A 23,496-nucleotide genomic window follows, 5' to 3' on the forward strand; every position below is an offset into this window, starting at 1 on the left:
ACTAGAGAATGAGGGGGAAGGAAAGTGCCTTTAGTTGGCAATCAAGTTCGATAAATGTTATTTGAGAAATTCCCCCAAATTGAAATCCTGATTACCAGCCTGGCACAGATTCCTTAGAAATGGGACCCACATGTTCTTGTTGGCGTTTCATCTTTTTAAATTTGAGAGAGAGAAAGAGAGAGAGAGAGAGGAAGTGTGCACAAGCAGGGGGAGCGGGAGAAGCAGGGTCCCCACTGAGCAGAGAGCCCGATGTGGGGCTCAATCCCAGGACCCCAAGATCATGACCTGAGCTGAAGTCAGATGCTTAACTGACTCAGCCACCCAGGCATCCCCATCGGCCTTTCAAATAAGACACAAAATGAAGTAAAGAAGGTTTATTACTCTTATGGAAGTGAAAAATTAGAGCTCTGTTTACAGGCTGAGGAGGTATGTGATTATGCACATTCATTTCCATTGTTCTACACTGTTGCTGGCTTACGACCTTTTTACTTCTTGTGAGCACGCCATCATTATTATTGAGGCAGGCTGCAAAGCTTGTTGTCAGACTGTTAAGAGACTTGCTGGTCTCCAGTGGTTTCTATGAACAGTTTATCCATGTGAATAGTGAAGGCAGAAAAGTCTTGACAATACAAATATCAAGGTGTTGAACGATAATCCCACTGAGGGTAAAATACAGAACCAGGCAGGATAGCTAGCTTTATTTCTCATTCTGTTCATTTCTTATTCCGGATACATGCAATTTACTTGCTCTTCATCAGTTTTTAAAATAAATGTGCATGTCCAAAATTTGCAATAAATAGATGTATCATAGTATAAATGGAAGGCCACTTTTAGTTCTTGGGTTAAAAAGCAACTTCTAAAGTTTCCCAAATGTCTATCAGAATTTATCATCTATTATGTTCTCCCTGTCACTGTAGGTCAGATCAGCGTACATAGCCAGGAAGTTTGAAGGTTTGATTTTTTGATTTATGATTACATTTGATTTCTTATAAGGACATGCAGACTCCAGAATCCAAAGAGAAAATATGCAAATATTTTATCAGCTTGTGACATTCCAGGGGGTACATGAATATTCAGGGTTCCACACTACTATATAATGCTGCATTTCTTGGTTTTATTTGAAACAATGCATATTTTTAGCATTTTATGGTAGGATTTTACACTCATCATTTACACAAATTACAAGGTTCTGCTTCAAGTCTTTAAAAATTTTTTTTTAAAAATTCAGCCCATGTGCAGCACAAGAATATGCAAAACTACTTTACATTATACACACTTTTTATCAAAGGAGATACAAAATTCTGGCTTGTAGTTTTAGACAAATACAAGAAGCTTCAAACTAGACACAAAGGGTTAACATTAATTCTCAAATATAAGTCTGCACTTTGTGTTGTATTTCTCTGAGATGTGAATATCAAATTCCTAAGGGATTTAACTTTTTCCTTTTTGCAAAGGAAAACTGACAAATGTCCCTTAAGTCCCTCCCCATCATCTCAATCTTGTTATCCTCCTACTCTCCCTTCCCTTAGTGCCAGATGCATCATATTATGAAACCAGGGGCGCCATTTACATACACCTGAGGACCAGATCCTTTTAGCTAAACTCCTCTCCTGCAAAAAATCGAAGCAGCCACAAACAGATGCAAAGGGTTCTGCTACATTGTTATAAATATGACTTAACACTAGGTAATCTAGTCAGCTGTGACACTGAGTAATCAAAAGGAGTTGAAAAAGGTCCCTACTAGTGTGCTTTTTATTGGTGACAGATCAGTGGCCTTAAGAATCAACTTGTCTGATGCTAAGAGCACTTTAAAATCTTTCTAAATATACATGTCCACTGTTTGCTTGAGGGACTTCTCTGATGCTTATGCATAGATATTCTTTTTCAGCATGTTGGAGGCAATGTTTTATACTTCTAAAGGGTAATGAAGAGGCAATAAGAAGAGTGAGGGCTTTTCCTGCCCTTTTAAAAGGTATTGTTTTCTATCACTTGTATCCACTGTTCCCTAACCATCATCCGATACCTAAATGTGTGTACATGCGTATTTGAAAGAATTACCCATCTTTCACTGAGTCAATATACAGCCAACTCTTGATTATCTATGAGATAAGTGACACTACTAGCAAATTTCACATTTAACATAATCATTCTTTTTTGACATAGCTCACATTCACTGTTTTACATCCCTTGCAGACTACAGCCTTGCAAGACCAACTTCTAACACAAGTGTCATTTGTGTCTTCTGACCCTCACTAGGAATGTGCAAGGCAACTGAGTGAGCACATTCAGTTAAGGGCTTCGGGAAAGAGCCTCAGGTACAGAATGGGGGCAGATACAACTCTGAGCATAAAGAAGGACAAATCTCAAGTTCCTCTTGAAATAGCTCTTGCAATATACTTGGTTTCATTAAGTTTGTGATTTAAATTGTGACTGCAAAACTCAAAACCTGAGGCATAGCCACTATTTTATATAGATAATGGAGAGTTGGCTGTAATCATGTTGTTTCTTTATGACTTTATTAGCCCTTTCACATAAAAACAAACTCACAAGAAAACATAATATGATAAAGAGATTAAAAAAGACTACCATATGACATCTAAAAGCATTTATTTTATGCAAAAAACTTAAATATGATTATGTGTACACAAAAAGTGCACACATTACCTATGCTGAACAATGCCAAGAAACAATATATTGATGCAACAGTTGTCTTCTAAAATAAACATAAAAACTGAGCCCAGATTGGCAGACAAAAGCAAAATACTTATTTCCCAACAGCACAATGCTGAAGATTGACAGCAATCCTAAACACCTCCAACTTCCTTACAAAGCTGCCAAAGTCCAACTATTTAAAAAAATTGACTTTTTCTTTACATCAATAATAAAAATCTGGTGACAAACATTATAAAACCAAATGCTGGGCAGTTTTTACTCCTTTAAAATTCCAAATATTCCAACATAATCACAGGAGTAAAAACCATTTTAAAGTGATATGCTTTATGAAACAAACAACAATATGTACATTTATTGCAAATTATATTAAGCTAAAATGGAGGGGAAATCAAAATATGAAGTGATATGAAATCAATAATAATTTTATTTTCTCACTCTGATAAAAATCAGAAAGCAACATTTATAAAATTGCCACCACATCACTTTTCATAGCAGGGAACTGAAATCTGTACATCTCATTTTTGCAGAAAAGTAGGCAGGCAGAAAGAATTATACATAAAAGTTTCCAAAAGGAAAAACAAAGAAATATTTAATCTGATCTCTTCTAAAAAATTAATTCAGTAGACTTTTATTTTTTTTCTGTGTAACATGGGAATTCCTGGCTCTAAAATTGATGAATTTTCAGTGTCAGTGTAAGGACATCTTGTTACTTTCTTTAAAATAAAAACTGCAGCATGGAAATTAATGGTGTATTATGCCTTTAAACTCCAGATATGCAGGAACTGGAACCAAGTGTTAAGCAATTTGCTTAATTATTGACTTTTCGTGAGAAAAGTCTAGGGGGGAGGGTAGAATAGAGTTGCTTTTAGCTTCTCTCTCAAGAGTTTCTGCTGTACACTTCCATCAAAGGACTTGTGGTCATGTAAAAGGAAGTAATAGTTTCTTTCAGTTTTCAAGGCAGAAAGTGTATTCTGAAGTTAACTTCATTTTCTGTTCAGGGACATTTGAATCCAAGTTTTTGCAGAAGCTGAAGCCTGCTTCTGTTTGGCTTTCATTTTCTCCCTTTGCAAATGAGTTTTCTTTTTACCTTGGGGAGGGAAGTAGAAGAAAGAAAAGTTAGAAAAGATGTAAACACACCAAACGAGAATTATTTCATTTCTATAGTTATTATCTAAAAATCTCAAAATTATTTTCCCATTTTCCACCTGAGACCTTGTTTTAAGGAATCTTTCTCTAAACTATATAAACACAGGGCGCCTGGGTGGCTCAGCTGGTTAAGCGACTGCCTTCGGCTCAGGTCATGATCCTGGAGTCCCGGGATCGAGTCCCGCATCTGGCTCCCTGCTCGGCAAGGAGTCTGCTTCTCCCTCTGACCCGCTTCCCTCTCATGCTATCTCTCATTCTCTCTCAAATAAATAAAATCTTTAAAAATATATATATATAAACACAGACAAAAAAAGAAATACAAATCTTGGGCCCCAAATAGAACTTGTAACTCAGAAACTCTGGGAACCAGTTATCTGTGTTTTAACAAGCCCTCCATGTGATTTTGAAACATATACAAGTTTGCAAGCCAGTGGCTTGGACCAAGTCATAATGCATAGTTTCTTCTACAAATAAAAAGGTATTGGAAAAAAAGAATAATGGAGGGAGTATATAAGTTATATTAATTGTATTTTCTGAAAATTATGAAGGACACTTTACCAATCCACTGATGTTAGTATGATGGTAATAAGTTCATAACTTCTTTAAGCCATATTTGAGACTCAGACATAAGATATTTTCTTTTTGCTTAATGTAATATACATCAGTTTTTAAACTATTATTCATTATATACTCACTCTTCAAGTATGGAAATGGCTATAAGTAAGATATTGATACAATTTAGGGGCGCCTGGGTGGCTCAGCTGTTAAGCGTCTGCCTTCAGCTCAGGTCATGACCCCAGGGTCCTGAGATCAAGCCCCGCATCAGGCTCCCTGCTCAGTGGGAAGCCTGCTTCTCCCTCTCCCACTCCCCCTGCTTGTGTTCCCTCTCTCGCTGTCTCTCTCTCTGTCAAATAAATAAAATCTTAAAAAAAAAGATATTGATACAATTTATAAAAAATTGAAATAACATGTCTACCTTGAACATAAAAAAAAACCAATGAAGAAGTTTTTATTTTCAACCATTAGGTGCTGCTACCCAATGGCAGATTTGCTTACAATAATAAAACAATAAAAGCTATTTATTTGAAATAACTGTAATTTGTCATTAGTATTACTTCAAAATGGTATTACAAAAAAAAGTTACTGGACATTTATTTATAAGCAGCAAAAAGAAGTTCTCGCTTCCAAACTGGGTAAACACATACATCTTATTGGTTTTTTTTTTCAAATATTTTGAGACAGAGCATGAGGAGGGTGGTAGCGGCAGGCAGAGGGAGCAGCAGACTCCCTGTTGAGCATGGAGACTGATGTGGGGCTCGATCCCAGGACCCTGGGACCATGACTTGAGGCAAAGTCAGACACTCAACCAACAGCCACCCAGGGGCCCCAAACACCTACATTTTAGTATACTAACAAAAAAAACCAAAAACCAAAAACCAAAAAAAAAAAAACCAAGGAGGAAAATTTAGCTTAATTCTGTTAAAGAGGTCAGAGGAATCAAATCCCCACTGGTCCTATTACCCTAGTAAGGAGAGAGAGTCTGATTTTTGGAAGCATGAGCATGGGGGATATGGTCTCTCTTCTCTCACCTAACTCCTCTTTGGGAGGAGGAAGAACCCATCTAATTTTAATAGGTGAGGGGTGAGGGGTGGGAGGAACTATAAGCATGCTGGGCTTGTCCTCTCCTGGATTTGTTTTCTTTTGCCTCCAAAAGGGGCATTCAGGTCAGCCTGTGGTGGTTCAATTTAGAGGCAAGGCATTAGTAGCCACCTGGCCTGTCAATTTCCACATCTTTCATCAGCCGTATCAGTATTAAAACTGGTCTCCTTCGCAACAATTCCAAACTTGGGAGAAAGATAAGGGAGTTGTTTACTTGTATTCCACTACATGTACATTTTATTAAGATGACAATGCTTAAAAAACAAGTGATTAAGATTCTTACGGAGACTTGTTATATAAAACAGATTTAATAATGTGATATCAAAGAATCCCCTGGAAGCTGCCTGCTTCAACTTCAGGAAGCTTCCCTTTACCAGCTCTGAGTCCTCAGTATCTTCCTGGCTGCTCTCACAAACTTTTAAATGATCCAGATCACTGGAAGAATTTCATGGACTTGATTCCATGTCCAAAAGTGAACTGTCATCACATCCAAGCACCTGGTTTCTAAGAAATGTCATACTATTTTGATAAAAATTCACCGGTTACTGAAAAAGTATTCATATCAAAGTAATACATTGTTGGGTAATACATGAGGATACATACTTAGGGATTACTATGATTTTAAGATGTGAACCCAGGCAATGACAGGAAACTTTCTCAATATACAAATGAGTACAGGAAGTACGAAATTCTTTGCTTAAAAAAAAAAAATCCAAGATTCTTGAACACTTCCACACTAAGCATGCTAAGCAAAACATATTCATCCAAAGATGGGAAAACTATAATGTTTTCCTATAGGTAATTTCTTTCTATTTAGTTTCCCCAGAAGTCCCAAATTTAAGGACTGTTTCTCCCCTGGTGTTTCCTGATAGTCTCTTCCTTGTGGAAGAATTTAGCCTTATAAGTGTAAGCAAAACATACTGAAGAATCAGTAGACCTATAAAAATACATTTTCAATGTAAAATGTTTGGAATTGTTTGCCATCTCAAAAACACAAAGGAAAAACAAGTAAACTAAATATTTGAAATGATGATCTACCCTTCACCCAAAACTCAGAAAGCCAACATTAACTGTCCAGTTGTCAGATACTGTTTCCTGACCGTATTACACAAATGGCTATTATAAATGTATAGGGTAAATCCAGGAATTTTCTCAAAAGAAGTTAACAATTCCAAATAGAGCCCAAAATACAGAAGGGAACATTTACTGGAATGAATGTGCGCGCGTGCGCGCACACACACACACACACTAGCTGAGGGAATAATACATTTACTGGAAAAATCCAAGGGGATCTAAAAATTTTACAGTTAAGTTTACAAGTTAAAACGCTCAGCATCAACTCTCGGATTAAGAAGTAAAATCTAGGGGCGCCTGGGTGGCTCAGTCATTAAGGGTCTGCCTTCAGCTCGGGTCATGATCCCAGGGTCCTGGGATCGAGCCCTGCATCGGGCTCCGCAGGAAGCCTGCTTCTCCCTCTCCCACTCCCCCTGCTGTGTTCCTGCTCTCACTCTCTCTCTCTGTCAAATAAATAAATAAAATATTTTTTAAAAAAAGACTAATTTTACCTTAAAATACAATATAGCATGGCAGTTACAAACCCTGGAGGGACACTGCCTGGGTTTAATCCTGGCCCCACTATATAAGCAGAGACCAAAAGCTACATGGGGCCCCTATACCTGGGTTTCCTCCTCTTTGTAAGCTGGGAATAATGGTACAACTTACCACCAAGAGGTGTTTTGAGGATTTAATAGGTTAACAAAGAGCTTAAAATTGAGCCTGGCTCATAATCAGTACTATATTAGTATTAGAGTATTATTCCTATGTAGCAATTTTTTTATTGTAGTAAAATTTATATGACCTAACATTTACCATTTTAACCATTTTTAAGTACATGGTGGCATTAAGTACATTCACAATGTTGTACAATCAAGGTGATTCATTTCTAGAATGTTTTCATCTTCCCCAAATGAAACTCTGTACACCCACTAAACACTAAAGCCTACTCCCTCTTCGTCCTGGTAACCACCATTCCACTTTCGGTCTATACGAACGTAATGGCAAGTGCCTCATCTAAATGGAATCATACGGTATTTGTCCTTTGGGGTATGGCTCATTTCACTTAGCATAATGTCCTTAAGGTCCATCCATGTTGTAGCAGGTGTCGGAATTTCATTCTGTTTTATATAGTAATTACCAAAAAAGTCCTATACTTTTACTGTATCAACTAATGTGAAAGTTTTCTGGTTTCTTCTGGAGTTGACAAGCTAGGGAGATAAACTCTTTGAGGGCAAGAACCTTTCTACTTTGGATACATTTGCACTGCCAACACCCAGCATGATGCTTAGCACTCTTATCAGTTGAGTATTTGTTAAAAGAATGAACGACAAGGAGCAATACTGATGTGCCTACAAGGCATTCAATTCTATACAAGAGGGGATCATGAGCCGTACAGTTTGTGGAGTAAGTGAGCTTTCACTCAACAGTTCATCAGGATTCCAAGCCAAGCTTAAGTCAAATGCTAGAACGTAAAGGCAGAGTTGTATATTAGGTTTAAGAAAAGACAAAGGGAAGCTTGGGAGAAAGTTTCAGAATGTACTTCTATATTTTGTTAAATTAGTAGCAGACAGTTCAATCACAAGTTTCTGAAATACGTGTGCAAAATATTTGATCTATTCTACTGAGTTAACACAGTACAGAGTTGTCAAGAACATCTAATTTAACCACCTAGCTTCACTAAGAATATAAAACCATCACAGAACTCTGTTTTGGCTAACACACTGCCCCCCCCCGTGACCTAAGAGCCAGCATACTTGAGACTTCTAAGGTGTTTTTCACTCAAGACATTTTTAGATTTTCAAGAAGGCTCAGTGCTATTCTTAACCAGTCTCTGGCACCGAAGCTGCTTCTGTTGGTTTGATGATGTTGGGGCACATGATGCAGCAAATTAAGAGCGGGGGCTTTACCAGGCGCTAATCAGAGACAAGGTCTGGTGGCTCAAGTGGCCTGTGTGTGATGATCAGTACTAATGGAACGCCCAGAATAGAATTTTAGAAACCCTTCAGAAAATTCTGGCCATCTCAAAGGAAAGTGTTCAACTTTTGTGTAACTGAAAAGTGTATTAAGGGGTAGAGACTCTAGAATTCAAAACAATGGCTACAACAATGAGCATTTATTCTGTGAAAGGCACTTGGTTAAGTGCTTTATATTTACTGATCCATTTAATTCTTAGGACAGTCCTTTGAAGAAGGTATTATTATGCTGTCTTACTGAAGACAAAGAGGGGGCTGAAGTTAAATATGATCTAGATCTGAGGAGAAAAATAATAAATATGCCCCCAATAGCTTTCATTATTACACTTACTACACATAAAACTAGGAGTGAGTAGGAGAAACACCCATTACTTAGATCAGGTTTGGGCCTGAATCTGCTCCCATGAGATGTTGTAAAAGGTAGCTTGAGACACTTAAAATATAAGATTTAACATGAATGGTAATTTAAAAAATGTACTTGTTAACACAAGGCAACACCATACTTTATAAAAATACTGAAGCACGATGGTAGGATCATCCTGAGATGATCAAAACTGTCTCCTTCCTACAAGGAATTCAGATGCTTACAGTCTAATTCAAGGGGAGATGAGTTAGGTACAGACATACAAAGAAAAAAGAAGGGGGTAGGGCTAAGTTCTCTAACTATAGGCCAAGGCTCAAAGGAGCCAACTTCTAGATCTTCAGCTGGACCACCACCATTACAGGGTAGAGAAGCTGAAGTCCCAGCCCAAGAATGATCAAAGATGAGCAGCTCTGAGGTGGTTTCACTGGAGAGTGGGGGGAAGAGTTATGTTGTTGACTTATATTAAAATTAACTCTAACTAAAGAGGAATTCAAGAGCAGGATATACCTGTTTGTGTGTCATGACTTGAGACTCCCTCCGCCCCCTTTTAAAGATTTTATTTATTTACTGACAGAGAGTGAGAGCACACAAGCAGGGGGAGCAGCAGAGGGAGAGGGAGAAGCAGGCTCCCCACTGAGCAAGGAGCCCGAGCAGGGACTCAATCCCAGGACCCTGGGATCATGACCTGAGCCAAAGGCAGATTCTTAACTGACTGGGCCACCCAGGTGCCCCATTCTGAGACCTTTTCACCCAAAAGGTAGACCTTTAAATTAAGTAAAGCCCATGTAACTATGTGAAGGATACCAAGCAAAATTTAATATTGTCCTTGCTAGTAAGCAGAAATACAAAACATGATATCCTAATTAAAAATTAACCAAAAGAAACAAGATCTCTCTTCAAATTGGCATCCTGGAGGTTATGAGACCAAAACAAATGCCATTATAACCTACTCAGGAAAACCAAGGGCAGTTTTCAGTCCCAAATGCCTAGGTGTTTAGGGGTGACCGGCACATACTAAGAATAAAACAAAATTTCTAAATTCACAGTCCAGAAAGAATGGTGTCCATTACCTTTGTAAGTCAATCTGTCTTTCTGCTGGTGCTGCCTTTTTGGCTCCGTCTTGCAGTTTGGGCGCTTTGGCATTACCTGCTTCCAGACCCCCAGGGCTTTCCTGACTGACTGCAGCTCTCTTTCTTCCCTTGCCCAGAGGTTTGTTTATGTCATCAGTTTTGGTTGCATTGCCCTGAGATTCAGACTTGGGTCGGCGCCCTCTCCTGGGTTTTGAAGGGGCAGGTGGTCCTGATTCGTCTACTTTCTCATCTGTTTTTTGTTGGATGTTCTCTGCTCCAGATGCCGCTACACTTCTTTTCTTTCCTCGGTCACTGCTGATGTTGCCCTGGGTAGTTTGATCAGAATTGATCTCCTAAAAGAGCACAAAACAATTCTATAAACATAAATTCCTTATATATCAATGATCTGTATTGGAAAGAAGTATTTTGAAAGTTATTTTCGAGGAGCTAGAATTCCAAGTCTTCTAATGAACTCCTTGAGGGTAAGGACCTGAGAGCAGGGCCTGCCATGGGGCTTGGCATATATAATCTATGCCATAAATGCTTATTAAAATGCACAGGTGGTATATATAGAGAAAATCTACTCAGTTTTGCTTTCACACTCATTCTAAATGAAAAGGTCCTTTTAATCGATGGTATGCTCTAAATTTATCACTTTTTAAAAAAGGGGAGCATGTCTGCATAATTGAATATGCTCTTTATCTATGATGCTCCTTTGACTATAATAATTTCTGTAATTCTGCATAAGGTTCTTCAATTTCTCACTCCATTCATACATCCTAATTTTTGTCACTTTTTGCTGCAATCATTAACCTACTTTTTTTCTGAACATTTTTTTTAGTTTATCAAATATATGTGTTAAGTCATCTAAAATGTTCAAATCCCATTTTAATATAACATATAATGGACATTAATAGTATTTAGAATCGAAAGTGACCTTATACAAAGGATATTTAGGAGTCATAATTTTAACTGATAAAATTTTAATTGATTAAAGGAAGACAATGGAGCACTATTATCGTCCAAAAAATCAGTTATCTTTCCTATTAACTAATTTTCATTTCCCCCAGAAAATCTTTTCAGAATGACTGGGTAAAAAATATTTATAAATCTTTCATGATTCAAGAAAATTTACTTAAATGAAAACTCATGAAAATAGTAATTTAAGTGAAAAAATTCACAAATCAGTGTTCGACCTTGCTGGGTAGCAATGTCAAGTGTTCCACGTCTTCAAGGAAGCAATATGGAAACATCTAAAATCTGCAATACATTTTACTCTTTGACTCAGCAATCCCACTACTAGAAAGTAAGCCCATAGAAATAAAAAATCACCAGTAAATGTTTGATGCACATTTAATTTTTAATGCAACATTGTTTGTAGTGACAAAAAAGGGGAAGGGAAATATTTATGTGTATATACACGTGAAAATGTAAGACAAGAAAAAAATTAATACAGATTACTTTTTTTTTTAAGATTTTATTTATTTATTTGACAGAGAGAGACACAGCGAAAGCAGGAACACAAGCAGGGGGAGTGGGAGAGGGAGAAGCAGACTCCCCGCTGAGCAGGGAGCCCGATGCAGGGCTTGATCCCAGCACCCTGGGATCATGACCTGAGCCGAAGGCAGACGCTTAACGACTGAGCCACTCAGGCACTCCGATACAGATTACTTTTTAAAAGGAACAAAAGCTGCATTAAAAATCATGCACATGACTGTATTTACACATTTATGAATATTATGTACATGTGCATATGTTTAAAGAACTCATTAAAAGACAAATGAAAGAAGAAACCCATTGGTCAGCCACAGGTATGAAGAAAAAGAAGACTCCTTCAGGACAACACTGGTAACACTGCTTGCCTGAATCCATGGGGTATGTCTTGCTTCTTTTAACCACCTCCCTTACTCATCCTTCATATTACAATTTGATTTCCCTCACAGAGTAAATAACAAGAGAGAATGTCCTGATTTTTTTTTTTTTAAGAGATAGGGAGGGGCAGTAGAAAAGGGAGAGAGAGAATCTTAAGCAGGTTCCACACCCAGCACAGAGCCCAATGTGGGGCTCAACAGCACAACCCTGAGATCTTGAGCTGAGCTGAAATCAAGAGTTGGACACTTAACTGACTGAGCCACTCAGGTGTCCCAAGAATGTCCTGATTTGTAAACGCCCATATCTAATTTGCTGGATAATTTTTATACACATAATAAACTGGTTTACGCATTAATCTCTTCGAAAAATTGGTTAGCAAGAAACACTCTCTTCGATCTTTATCTTCTTTTAGTATACCAAGACAGTTTCTTGAGCCTAGCCGACTTTGGAAAGAAATGACAACTTATGGGAGACCTGACTGGGAAGTGACTAAGTTTTGTCAAAATACAACCCCTGTGTGTTCAAGGCTATAGTGAATTTGTTAAAACATTCTTTGGAGGGGCGCCTGGGTGGCTCAGTCGGTTAAGCGTCTGCCTTTGGCTCAGGTCATGATCCCAGGGTCCCTGCTCATTGGGGAGCCTGCTTCTCCCTCTGCCCCTCACCCTGCTCGTGCTCAAATAAATGAATGGAATCTTTAAGGAAAAAAAAAAAAAGAAACATTCTTAAAAAAATTCTTTGGAAGTGTGAAAAAGTTAAAGTAAGGGTTTGGAACACTATTATAGATTATTGGAACACTATTATAGATTAATCATAAAGTAACATTTTGGCTTCTCAAAAATTACAATTTAAATATCACATTTATCTTTTCTATTATTCAAGTATAACTGACATATAACTTCAATTTATATCTTACATAGAATTTTATATCACAGGCTAGAAAAGTTATAGTTGTTTGTGCCAGAAAAAACTTTTTTATCCCTGTACCACCTCTTCCTACACATTTAAGTATGTTTAAATGAATGTCTGTGGTAATATGCATTTCTGTATGTAAGTTTGTTTAGGTGAAAACTGTTTAATTCTATACAAGAACCCCACAATATTCAAGTCTATTGGTTTCTGAATTCCAAGAGTCTGACAGTGAGAGGGCTCCCTGTTGTTTGAATCTACTGACATACTGAACTTCAGATGACAAACAGCAAGAGGTTGAATAGTAAGAGACTGATCTAAAAATGTATCATCACCTATTCAGTTTGAATTCAGATAATGAGTTTGCATAGTTCAGCTATTGTGGAATAACTGTACAGTCTTGTATTTTATGTATCCGAGGGTGATTCCTAAAACATTTGATGAATACTATAAATATATGGTGGGCAATAAAAAGATAAATATGTTGAGAATATGATTCTGTAGGAAAAGAAGTAATAGTTATTTCCATACCATTGCTACTGAGGTAAGTTACCAGTCTCATTCTATAGTTTAATGAAGCTCAGAGAAGCCCAGCAATCTCCCTAAGTAAACACACAGCCAATGAGTGGCAGAGCCAGGATTCAGGGTCTGATTCTTACCAATGTTTCTCTCCTGCCACAAAACTGTTAAAATTGGGTGCCATAATTATAAGGTCAACAATAAAGAATGTAGCTGTTACACAGAAACTCAAATACATTTTAAAAGATTAACTCATAAATTTAACTTTTAAAAAATAGAAAAAAAAACAGTGTATACCTCTCTTATAGGAGTCAATAAACTTGAAAGTAAGATCTCAAAAACTCTCAATTCCTACTCTTTAAGTTTTGGGAGTAGTAGTGTGGGAGAAGGGTACTATTATAGGTGGCTACATCAACTCTTGAAATGGGTGGATGTAGGCAGTGGAAGCACGGTAAGTATAGTGAGAGGTGGTATACACAAATGTAGAATATGTAGTATATATTAACTTGTCAAGTGGGGGTTTCTTAACATCTACCATGAAACTGTAATAATCTCTGGGAGAATTCCATTTGTTAAATTTTAAAAATTTACCTTATTCTTTACCGGGTCAATATTCTTTACAGGTGTGACAGAAATAATCCTCACAGGGTTCTCTTCATTTTCACTAACTCCAGTTTCTACTGCCTCTGAACTCTGTTCCCTGTTGAAGAAAAATAAACCAAAGCTTCTTTATTTCACCACATGGACAGACAGCCTACCCTTTCACTAACCAATAAGGAAACAGAAGCTTAGGCTAGTTTAGAAGCCCAGCCAATTGAAGCAACATTAGCAAGATTCAGATCTTCTGTGGTTATAAGACCACTGCTGTATTATATCATGTTACTGATTCCCTTTAACCTTACTAATGTAAGACACAAATGACTGCCTAAAACCACCATACAGAAACATTAGCTGTCTAGAAACAAAATCATACAACTATTTTAAGACTTTCTCTTAGGGGTAGGAAACCCTAAAACAAAGTAAAAATACAGTGATAGATGTATTATAGTGTATAGTACAGTTGTCTCTAGTGTGTGTGTGTGTGTGTGTGTGTGTGTGTGTGTTTTAAGATTTTATTTTTAAGTAATCTCTACGCCCAACATGGGGCTTGAACTCAAAATCCCGAGGATCAAGAGTCGCATGCTCCTCTGACTGAGCCAGCCAGGTGCCCCTCCAGTCTGTGTTCTTAATGCTCTGTAAGGGAGGGGACTGGAAGAAGAGGTCACAGGGGAGATGCTGGAGACTCACCACTTCTGTAAACCACAGATGTTCCATGTTAATTTATATTTTGGGGTTCTACTGCTAAGAATGTGTTTATAACAACACCAGTTGAGTTTATACTTAAAATTTCATGAGTAAGAATAAAATCTTTAAAAGCTTCAAATTTTAGTGTTGGTAAGAGCAGGGTTAGGTGGAAATTTTTATGCAGTGGCTAACATGGTAAAGACATGTTAAAATAAACATGGAGTATTCTTGTATGTAGAAATGTTCTAACAGTGTCATCTTAACTCACGCTATACTAATTTGAGTTAAACATTAAAAAGCATATAAATTCTATTTAAGAGTTCTATATTCATAGTTTTCCTAAGTGTTCATTTTTCTTATATAAACACTTCCATGAAAATTAGTTATATTAGATATTCCTAAATTTGGGGCACCTGGGTGGCTCAGTCGGTTAAGCGTCTGCCTTCAGCTCAGGTCATGATTTTGGGGATCGAGTCCCACATCGGGTTCCCTGCTCAGTGTGGAGTCTGCTTCTTCCTCTACCCTTCCCCCCATCGAGACCTCTCTCTCACACTTGTCTTTCTTTTTCAAATGAATAAAATCGTAAGAAAAAAAAATTTTAAATTTGTTCCATTTACTTTTTTACATACTTAGAATGTTACATGGGTTCAAAATGTAACTGTGCACTCTTAACTTCCAACATTAATTATACTAAAACTCAGTGCTATTATTTTATGCCAAAATGTTTCCTGAAGTCTATGTTTGTGATCTAGTGCCTTAGGTAAAAATTAAAAGATGAACCAAGTAGTGATAGTAACAAAAACAAGTGGAGAAAAAAAATTGCCTTGATCGATTTCCGGTTGAAGGGTTCAGCTCTGAATTTACATTAATATTGCTTCCAGTCTCAGCTCCAGTGCTTCTAACATACGGTTTCCTTCCCGTTGCTGATAAAGGCTTGTTTACTGCACCTAGTACTCCAGCAGGTTTTGGCTAAAAATTACATATGCATATTATTTTACACCTTACTGTAAGGAATTCACATAAATTTAGACACATGTAAAAGATACTGTTTAGCCTAAGCCAAGGAATTGTTACTTTAGAAAGTTAAATTCTAAACTTATTAGAAATGGTAATTTTGCAAAATTGAGTTTGTCTGAATACAGTTACAAGTCACAAGTATTACCTCTACTTAAAAATAACTTGGTAGTATTTATTTATTATTGCTCAATCAACATAAAAAGTGCCCCTGAAGATGAACCATGAGAGAAGATGGACTCTGAAAAACAAACTGAGGGTTCTAGAGGGGAGGGGGTGGGGGGATGGGTTAGCCTGGTGATGGGTATTAAAGAGGGCACATTCTGCATGGAGCACTGGATTATGCACAAACAATGAACCATGGAACACTGTATTAAAAACTAATGATGTAATGTATGGTGATTAACAATAAAAAATAAAAAAAAAAGTGCCCCTGAAACACACAGCAAAATACGTAAATATATAATGAAATGTCTTATAAACTATTAAATGTATATAATAGTTTAGACAGTTTTTATCAAAAATTAAATTTCTTTTGTTCTTTTAGGTGTCATGTTACTTTCACAGAATATAAATTATCTAGCTCAATACTTTAAAATTATTTCTTTTTTAAAATCTGCATATCTAAATTTATTATACCATTTTTCAAGAAAACCTGCTTTGTGTATTATCAGTAACTTGAAGCCTACTAGTACTGATGAGAACACATGGTCGTAATTCAAGAGTCATTTATGGCAGAAAAAAGCCTGAGCGAACAAATGCTTTAGATGCTACAATCCACAATACGGTCTTTAAGAATCAGGAACTATAAAATCCATGGGGCTTTTAAAAGTTATTTCTAAGAACAGCAGAAGTAATGTACACATGAGATGAAGATTTCCAAATTATCTAGTACACAATACCTTTCCTGTTAACAGAAGTACTCTAGTCTCTTCTGAAATATAACTCTTGTCATTACAGAAATCCTACAAAACAAACAAAGTGAACATGTGTATTTTTATTGTCCAAATAAGACTCTTCAGGCACTGTGCCTTATGATAACAATTACATTTGGGCCAGCATACATATTAATTCCTCAAATAAAGCATATTTAATGAACCATGTCATTAAGTCTAGCTTTAACTCAATGGCACATAAGACTTGGCAAATACCAGAGCTCAATTACTTAAATCACATTTTAAATAAAACACATTCCTATTTTTTTCATATAATTCAGGGCAAATAGTCTCCAGATTATTCTCTACTCTATTGTAAAATTTAACTTCATCTGGGATCCCAAAGCATCCAAAATGGTACAGTACATATATTAAGCACTTAATATTCACTAAAGTAACTCCACACTGGATCTCAAGAAAATTACCCTCATTGAAAAAAAAATTATCACTTTAATTAAAAATACTGGTCCCACATCGGGCTCCCTGCTCAGCAGGGAGTCTGCTTCTCCCTCTGACCCTCTTCCCTCTAGTGCTCTCTCTCACATAAATAAAATCCTAAAAAAAAAATATCGTTTCTTAGAACCATAAGAAGACTGTCCAAATCAAATTTACATTTGGCATGTAAATACACTGCCAAAATATAATTAAGTGAATTATAATGTTCTTTGGCGGCAGTGATGTTTACTAGTTAATAAATGAATTAAACCTAATGTGGACACTGATGGTACTTTCTTGAAAGTTTTATCTATATGAAACTTAAGAATCCTTTGATGCTTCTGTTAAATATCCGGGAATAGCACACATATAAACTACAATGGTGTCACATAACTAAAGTGATTCACTATGACCAAGAAGTTTATTAATTTTTTAAGTGATCTCACTTATGTTCTTCTGTAAAATACTCTAAGGGAGGGTATTACCCTGAATATTCTGAAGCATGTCTTAAGGTTTGAAAATGTATAAAAACTTTTAAATGACGTTATTTTTTCCAATTAAAAATACTTAGGACTCTGGGGGCACCTGGCTGGCTCAGTTGGTAGAGCATGTGACTCCTGACTCGAGTCCTGAGTTCAAGCCCCACGCTGGGCATGGAGCCTACTTAATTAAAAAAAAAAAAAAATTAGGATCCTGTTTTCTAAACAAAGAACAGGAAGGTTAAACTTCCAAATACTTCCTTAAAGCAGTAAATAAATAGAAAACTTTTTTCTAAAAAAAGTTTTTAAATTTCGATTAGTTGGAAAAACAAAGAGCTTTAGTTAGCTGGAAAATTTACTTAGATGGAAAACTTAATTTGCTGATAGCAGAATAAATGATGTATTAATTATTACTACCATTTACTGAATGCTTATTATGTGACAAACTCATAAAATTATAGACAAGTATTAATAATTGTTCATAGGTATTATCACCTGCATTTTAGAGAGACAGAAATTGAGGCTTAGAAGAGTTAACTTGTCTGAAGTCCCTGAACTTAGAAGCTGCTGATTAGAATACATCACTTGCCGAGACCCAATTCTGTTAATTCTAACATTTTATTTCATTTATATATATATATATTTATATTTACACTGTACCAAACATTTTATTTCTTGCCTCATAAAATATAGTGTTTTAATAAAGTGAGATTTAAGCAATTTAAGAAATCTGAAAACTCCTCTTAAATACTAGAAATATCCAGAAGGAATAGCTCACGCAAGAATACCACCATAAAGCTTGATTTGCATCCTCCTACTCTGTAAGGTGAGAATATTTGTTCAGGGCTTTGGAAGACAATCTCCCATTCCTTGATATAAATACAAAGAGCTGTTTCTTACTCTGTAGTCAAGAAAATCCACTATTTGCCACTAGGGTTGATGGTAACTGAAATTTAAATTAGTTTAGTGTGGTGGAACAATGAAGAGAAAAAACTTACCTTTTCAGGTTGTGTAAAAAATTTCAGTGGAAGGACTGGATCCTTTGGTGAATCTGCATTGCACAAAGCACTTTTACTATTTATAACACACAGAGCCACATCACATACTGTATAAAGTTTCTAAGGAGGAAAGAGAGAAAGATCATATATAACTTTCAGTAGCACAAAATAACCGCAAGTACCAATTCTACCAAATGTATAAAATGAAATCAAAAGAGGGATATGTGGGTATTATTTATTCCTTGAACATTTCACATTTGTGTTTGCATTTCTTCTTATGTAGCCTCCTGGTAAAAACAAAAAACAAACAAAAAAAACCCTTTACCTAATTAACATGAATGTCGAGTATGCATTAAAAACAAATAAACCAAACCAAACCAAGGGAAACATACAAAAAGGAATACCTACTTGTCTGTAACTTATTAAAGATTTGTAGGACAGCAGAGTAGTAAATTTTATTAGTTCTTATCCCCCTGCTCTGTAGAAGTTTTAATGTCCTTTTCAGGGTAATAAACATTCCTCCAGTAATAGAATTCAATTATAATACAATAAAACTGACCATAAATATGTATTTTTATGAACATTCTGTAATCTAATTTATTATGTAATAGGAAAAATAAGTGGGACAAGGACTGTAATATTTTCTCCTGTAATTATCTTAATACACACTGGCCTAACACATATCTTACTTCATTTGTCTTGGATTCATCTGGAGACTGGGCATCTTTTGTTAACTTGATGTTCTCTGCCATCTTCTTCATAAAGGCATGGCTATTGTTTTCATTCTTTGTCATTAAAACTTCAAGCATGAACCACAGGCACCTAAATGATAAACATTTTCGCCTATTAAAAGAGACTAAAAGTAGGTGCTTTGCTTAATGGATTACACATCTTATTGGGAAGGTCTGTTGTCTGGATATAACAAAGTACGAGTAAAATATAAACTAAACCATATTTTTTTTTAAAGATTTTATTTATTTATTTGAGAGAGAGAATGAGGTAGAGAGAGAGCATGAGAGGGGAAAGGGTCAGAGGGAGAAGCAGACTTCCTGCTGAGCAGGGAGCCCGATATGGGACTCGATCCCGGGACTCCAGGATCATGACCTGAGCCGAAGGCAGTCGCTTAACCAACTGAGCCACCCAGGCGCCCTAAACCATAAAATATTAAAAATGAAAACAAAGCTTAATACAAGAAAGTCTGACAGCTTCATGAGGCATGTAAAGATTCATTCTGTAGGTATTCAATAGACATTTAGATGATTTGACATGTATCACTGCCCAGCAATGATGAGGAAACCAGCAGGCAGCAAAGCCTTTCTTCTTTTGACTATTTGCAAACTATGCAGGTCTAGGATTTGCATGGAATTCTGCTGTGACATGACTCCAAATTGCATGTGCACAGTAACCAGTCATTCAGCTAAGCAGTCACAACTCAAACTATTTTTGCTTTTCCACTTATACTGTATACTCATTTAATACATAAAGTATCTGAAGGGAATACCTGAATTTCTACAGTAAAAGTGAATCCCAAATCAGGATGAACATTAGAATCCTTGGGGAACCTAAATCAACAAATCTAGGGTAAGGCCTGTTTGTAATAAGTTCCCAGGATGATTCTCAGGCAGCCATGGGACTTACTGATTTACTGCATCAATAGGGGAAAAAAAATTTGATGATAATGTATGCGTACTTCTTAGTCTATATTCTATGTAAATGTTTTGAGGGACTACTGTAAGGGGGAAATTTAGCACTAGGTTAATGGAGTTCATTTTTAGCAGACCTGTTTTAAAAGAACTATTAAAGTGAGTCCTTCAGGCTGAAATAAAAGGACACTAGACTGTAACTTAAAACCATAAGAAGAAATAAAGAACACTAGCAAATAGTAAAGGGTAACCACATTAAGTAAATATAAAAGCCAGCATTACGGGGCTCCTGGGTGGCTCAGTCGTTAAGCGTCTGCCTTCGGCTCAGGTCATGATCCCAGGGACCTGGGATCGAGCCCCGCATCGGGCTCCCTGCTCGGCGGGAGGCCTGCTTCTCCCTCTCCCACTCCCCCTGCTTGTGTTCCTGCTCTCGCGATCTCTCTGTCAAATAAACAAATAAAATCTTAAAAAAAAAAAAAAAAGCCAGCATTACTGTACTTTCAATTTTAACTATTTTTACATAAAGACTTTAAAGGCAAATGCGTAATAATTACATCTATGTAAATGGAAATAATGTAAAAAGATATAATTTCTATCACAATATCAATACGAAAGGGAGAGGGGTAGAGTTGTATAGGACAAAGTGTTTGTATACTATTGAAACTAAGCTGCTATTATTCAATCTAGGTTGTTAGGAGTTGTAATCTCTAAGAAAATAACTAAAAATACACAGAAAAGGGAATCAAAAAGGTTCACTACAAAAAACAAGTAAATACAAAAAGAGAAGCTGTAATGAAGGAAATTAAGTAACAACATATATAAGACAGAGAAAACAAATAGCTATATGGCAGAAATAACTCTTTACCGGTAATTACTTCAAATGAAAACAGATTAAAAGCCCCCAATTAAAAGGCAGAGATCAAAATGGAAAAAGAGGAGAGGAAAAAAAAAGATCCACCTATGTCTGTCTACAAGAGATTTACTTCGGTGTAAAACCACAAAGCATCTTAAAGTAAAAGGATAAAAAAATACATATATTTCATGCAAATGATAACCAAAAGAGGGCTGGTAGCTATTTTATGATCAGAAATAGATTTAAGGTAAAAAAAAGATTGTAAGAGATCCAGAAGTACTACACTGATAAAAGGTTCAGTTCAGCAAGAAGATACTACTATCATAAAGACATACAAACGTAACAGAGCCCCAAAATTACATGAAGCAAAAATTGAGAGAATTGAAGAGAAATAGATGATTCTGCAGTAATAATCAGAAATGTCAATACCTTATTTTCTTTTTTTTTAAAGATGTAGGTATTTATTTCAGAGAGAGAGAGAAAGCGTGAGAGTGAGCACAAATGGGGGGAGGGGCAGAGAGAGACATCTTCAAGCAGACTCCCCCCCTGAGCATGGAGACTGATGCAGGGCTCGATCCCACAACCCCGAGATCATGACCTGGGCCAAAACCAAGAGTTGGACGCTTAACCAACTGAGCAACCCAGGTACCCCTTCAATACCTTATTTTCAGTAATGGATAGAAATGCACGCCAGACAGATCAGTAAGAAACCGAGAACTTGGTCTGATTCAAGATGGTGATGTAGTAAGACCCCAAGCTCACCTTCTCTCAGGAACATACCACATCTACAGCTACATATGGACCCAATTTCCTCTTAAAAAACCTAAACGCTGACTGAGTGATGACTACACATTAGGCAAACAAGAAAAAAAAAAACACATCAAAGTGGGCAGGAGAGGCTGGGACACAATCTCACCATGAACCCCCACCCCAGGTGCTGCGACCCACAACTGGGAGGAAACTCAAAATACCTGGACCGACCTTTTTCCTGAGGAATGAAAGGTTCAAACCCCACACTGATCACCCCAACTTCTAAGACAGGAACTTCAGAGATGAATCCCCGAAATGTCCCACAGTGGGACCCACAAATCTAGCAATCTGAGAAATGACTCTTAAAGGCTTTGTGTGCTGGAACTGACCTGCCCCAGGGCCCAGCTCAGAAGCAGCTTAAATAACCTGCTTAAAACCTTCACCTGAGGGGCAGGCATCTAATTCAACTTACACATCTAGGAGCCTGCTGGAACATTCCCTAGGGATGGAGAATGGGGAGTGCCATCTTTGCATTCTCCCTTTGCTGTGCTCCAGAGGATGAGTAGCTCCCAGAAGGGAACCTTTACACATGTCTGGTGCCCTGATTTTTGTGGGTGCTGCCCAGAGGGACATCTCTTGAACACACCTAGCTCTGGAGAACAGAGGAGCTTGTATTTCTGGTCACATGGGACCACAATAATAATCACCTAGAAAGGAATTCAGAACCCTCCCTGGTGCTCCAGTTTTTGTGACTGCCGCCAAGGGACACTTCTACATCACTTGACACTGGTGGCCAGTGGGGCGAATGTTCCTGGGTCCCAAAGGACTGTAACCAATGTGCAAAGAATGCCTAAAGAGCTACCAGCTACCACCCCTCCCAGGCACAGCAAGAGGCAACTGACCCAGGACCCTGGTTTTTCTGTGAAGTAGGCCTATTAACTAATCATCATAACTGCGGCCTGAGGTGCAGGCTTCTAAGTAAAACAATCATCTAGAGGCTGACTAAAATCCTTCCCAGAGACCTTGGAGGGCAGGTGCTGTCTTCACGCTCACCCTCTGCCATGCTCCGGAGTGCCAGTTCTCCTGGAAGGGAGCTTTGAGTCCAGTGCCTGATGCTCAGGGGGCACCCCTCAAGTCACCTGGCTGTGGTGGCTGGAGGGGCTTGCATTCCAGGGTCCCAAGGGACTGTGGTAATCGGAGGGGCAGTTGTTGGCAGGCTACTACCCTCAGGGCACTGCACAGACAGCAGACTGAGGCATCCCTTCAGTTTTTCCTGTCAATAGGCCACTTCGTCCTGGAGCTTTGGACTAAGGGCAGGACTTAGGTTTGCCACGCATTTAGTGGCCTATGGTGCTTCCTCAAGGAACAAAGGCTATAGATGCCATCTTGGTGCTCTCAGTCTTTCTCCAGCTTGTTGGTGTCTCCCGGAAAGGAGCTCATATACTCATTTGGAACCCCAGTTTTTGTGAATCCCACCTAGGGGACATCCCTCAGGATGCCTGGCTCTGGTGGTCAGTGAGGCTTCTGCTCCTGGCCCCTCAGGATTGTATATATCTGCATACTTTTAAAAGCAGCTGCCTGAAGGTTTGGTTTCCAGTCAGTCTGAATCTAGGTGCAGAGATCCTCCATTAGGGAACACTGACAGCTCTTGGCACATCCTTAACTACTGGGAGCTATTAAAAATATAACAGCTTACTTGGATAAACTCAGTTTTGAGAGATGACCAAGAGCTGGGTAATGCTGAATGAAAAGGTTCAACTCCTCCCCAAGGTCACTCCTTCAAGACTGGAAAAGGGGATGAAACATCATCTCCTGTACAGAAACCAATTCAGAGGGTCAAGCAAAAGGAAGAAACAGAAGGATATGT

The 23,496-nt window shown here is 37.5% G+C and overlaps 1 protein-coding gene across 3 annotated transcripts in view; it reads right to left on the reverse strand.

Moving 5' to 3' along the window:
* Positions 1-359: 359 nt before the first annotated feature.
* PDS5A (PDS5 cohesin associated factor A) overlaps positions 360-23,496 on the reverse strand; it is a 135,171-nt gene continuing 112,034 nt past the window's right edge. For 2 of the 3 annotated variants that reach the window (XM_027597900.1, XM_027597898.1), the window contains 7 exons: positions 19,073-19,205; positions 18,384-18,503; positions 16,439-16,501; positions 15,346-15,491; positions 13,830-13,938; positions 9,942-10,294; positions 1,171-3,760 (listed from right to left, as the gene is read on the reverse strand). In XM_027597900.1, the coding sequence (XP_027453701.1) occupies positions 3,757-3,760; positions 9,942-10,294; positions 13,830-13,938; positions 15,346-15,491; positions 16,439-16,501; positions 18,384-18,503; positions 19,073-19,205 (928 nt within the window). In that variant the 3' untranslated portion in view covers positions 1,171-3,756. Of the gene's footprint in view, positions 3,761-9,941; positions 10,295-13,829; positions 13,939-15,345; positions 15,492-16,438; positions 16,502-18,383; positions 18,504-19,072; positions 19,206-23,496 lie in introns of all 3 variants that reach the window. The other variant, XM_027597899.1, reaches the window with a different exon arrangement.

Source organism: Zalophus californianus, chromosome 2 (assembly GCF_009762305.2).
Source record: "Zalophus californianus isolate mZalCal1 chromosome 2, mZalCal1.pri.v2, whole genome shotgun sequence".
Taxonomy (NCBI): Eukaryota; Metazoa; Chordata; class Mammalia; order Carnivora; family Otariidae; genus Zalophus; species Zalophus californianus.